This window comes from Gavialis gangeticus, unplaced genomic scaffold, assembly GCF_001723915.1.
Source record: "Gavialis gangeticus isolate Ggan-Ray unplaced genomic scaffold, GavGan_comp1, whole genome shotgun sequence".
NCBI lineage: Eukaryota > Metazoa > Chordata > Crocodylia > Gavialidae > Gavialis > Gavialis gangeticus.
This window is the reverse complement of record NW_017728997.1, coordinates 29,050,590-29,053,170: the sequence shown is the minus strand read 5'-3', so window position 1 is coordinate 29,053,170 and position 2,581 is coordinate 29,050,590. Positions and strand designations below refer to the sequence as shown.

The window sequence follows — 2,581 nt, the reverse complement described above, 5'->3', positions numbered from 1 at the left end:
GAAGCAGAGTCCAAGTCATTGGTTGACGAGGGGGTGGGGGGTGATAGCTACCTATCCAGGCTGGAAAGGGGTCCTTGTCCAGTAGATGTTGTCCAGAGGGGGGTCACGGGCAGGGCCTCTGGGTGGATAGGTAGTGTGGCATGGTGCTGGTCCAGATGGAGAGGGCATCCCACTGGGTCTGTCTTTACTGCCTCTTTTTATAGAGGCAGATCTTGTGTGACCCTAGTGACAGGAGGCATGCCCAGGCAAGGGTCAGCCCCTGGCGTACTAAGCATGTGTGCTCCATGCAGGGATGTGCAGTTTTGGGTGTCTGTAATGGTGGGGTACAATGATAGAGTGTCTGGTTTTGTAGGGTCTTTTGTCTTTCAAATGCTGAGTTGTCTCGTTCCTGGGTGAGGTCCGTAGTTCCTGGATGAATCAATGCGAGGTGATGGCCCAGTCATTACATGCCATTCAGTAGAGGCCTGCTACCATTGCATTTCAATCATTCCCAATCATTCTCATTCATCCAGGAACCAATTTACATGGGAGGTGTACGTGACTCATACAGTTGCAACATGGGATGTTCAGACAGAGGACACAAGATGGAGGCTTGACATATAAAATGGAAACTTGATATGACTTTGGTTTACTTACAAACACAGGCCTAAACCATACAATATCTATATGAAACAACAAAAATCAATACAAAAATGATAATAATACAATATACAACAGTACAAATCAATACAAACCTAATAATAATACAATATAAAACAGTGGATATCCAAAACCAAAAACTTGCTACCAAAATAAAAATGTTAAAGTTTATCCTAAGTCTGAACTTGCTTATACTTTTCTATAGGGAATAGAGAGGGAGAGAAAGAAAAGCCAGAAATAATTGGGGAAGGGAAGGGAATGCATTTTACAATAAATAAAAAAAAACCTGGGGGTTTTGCTACACTGCAATACTTAATAGACAGATATGGTTTGTCCTTTTTAGCCATTATTAACAATAAAAGGGCTTGGAATTATTAGTATTCAGCCTTTTAAAGCAAACAGATATTGTCACCAAAGGTAGGTGTGTTCCAGATAAGTTGCCATCAGTTCACTTTAGCACATGGATTCATCACTTTATCTGCAAATCCTGCATAAACACTCTGTCTTCTTCCATGCCTTGAAAAGTTTGTTCTTAAACTGTTGGGGTCACTGACTTTTAACATTCAGCAGAGGGCAGAATTTCCTACATTATAAGCCCCCCGCCCCCAGCTTGAAGCCATTTCTCATTCAGAATGTTTATTCAAAATGTGAGATTTACAGAGTAACAATGACCATAGTGATAAAAACTATAACTTGCCATTATTAGTCTGTTCCTTTCTGTTTCCCATGAAATTGTAGATAAAATGTAATATCAGCATATATTAACACCCAGCCTTCCAAGACTTGCATCTTATCTTATTTAAAAAGAAAAGTGTAAACATTTTGTTGATAAGATTGTAGGAAATATAGCTTCCTGTACAGCTGAAAGAGCTAGTTTGGGACATTTAGTATAAACTTTGAAATTAAGGCCGTATGTAGTTTCCATATGGTTAGTAATGTGTGGAAGGTATAACTGCTGAGTTGACTTATAAAATGTGGGAAAGAGGACAAATTAATTTATTAGGACATTAAGTGACTTGTGCTTTTTGCTTTTTCCACACTTTTGAAAGGGGTGTGATTCTAGAGTTATATGAAGAAAGGAGAATTCTCTATGAAGGAAAGATATACATCATAGCAAAGGAATCTTGCATATAAACGTGTACTAAGTAGGTTTTTTTCTGTTCACTGAAAGTATTTGACTAGATTTGTGCTTCACTTTATTATTAATTAAACCACACACTGAGAATGTTAATTCCACATAACCAACATCAGTTCAGCAACTCTTAATATCACCTGACATAGAATCATCACACAAGTGCAACCTGATCCTGCCTAACATTTCAATAATCTTTTTTATTTTAAATGCTAGTATGAAGAAGGAAAGAAGCGAAGAAAACCCAACTATAGTAGTGTTGATCTTTCAGAGGTTGAGTGGGAAGACAGAGATGATGTGGTAAGTGATTTGTTTTAAAGCCCTGTCAGAAGACTCTGCTGTATCCCACTACTGTACCTGGAAACTGTACAAGTAGTCAGCAGAGAGGCCACCTGACTTCTCACAGAAACAGAAAGACAATAGCTCCTTTTACCTCATTCAGAATTTTATTACTCTCCTGTTTTGTATTGATATTTTCTTTCTCTCAGACAGACAGACAGACACACACACACACACACAAACATGCACTTTGTATCATCTGCAAAACTCATCACCCAGCTTGCATACTCCATGTATCCTGTTGTGAATCTCTGCAGCATTGTGTTGATCACTAGAGAGGAGTATAAAGTTTAGGGCTGGTCCAGATGTCCAATGGAACTCAGAAATTGGGACAGAAGTTTGACTATTCCACATTTTATGAGACCTCTCTTGATGCAATGCTGCACTTCAAAATAAAAAAGAACAAACCAAAATAACAACCACAACCACTTCCTCTACCCCTGGGACCCTTGGGTCTGCACTCATACTATG

At 39.1% G+C, this 2,581-nt stretch overlaps 1 protein-coding gene across 1 annotated transcript in view; it reads left to right on the top strand.

Annotated features, from left to right (window-relative positions):
* The window catches only part of CACNA2D3 (calcium voltage-gated channel auxiliary subunit alpha2delta 3), a 1,192,973-nt gene that overhangs the window by 983,870 nt on the left and 206,522 nt on the right, over positions 1–2,581 (top strand). Inside the window, exon 18 of the mRNA XM_019504610.1 lies at positions 1,988–2,071. Coding sequence (XP_019360155.1) covers positions 1,988–2,071 — 84 coding nt within the window. The remainder of the gene's footprint in view (positions 1–1,987; positions 2,072–2,581) is intronic.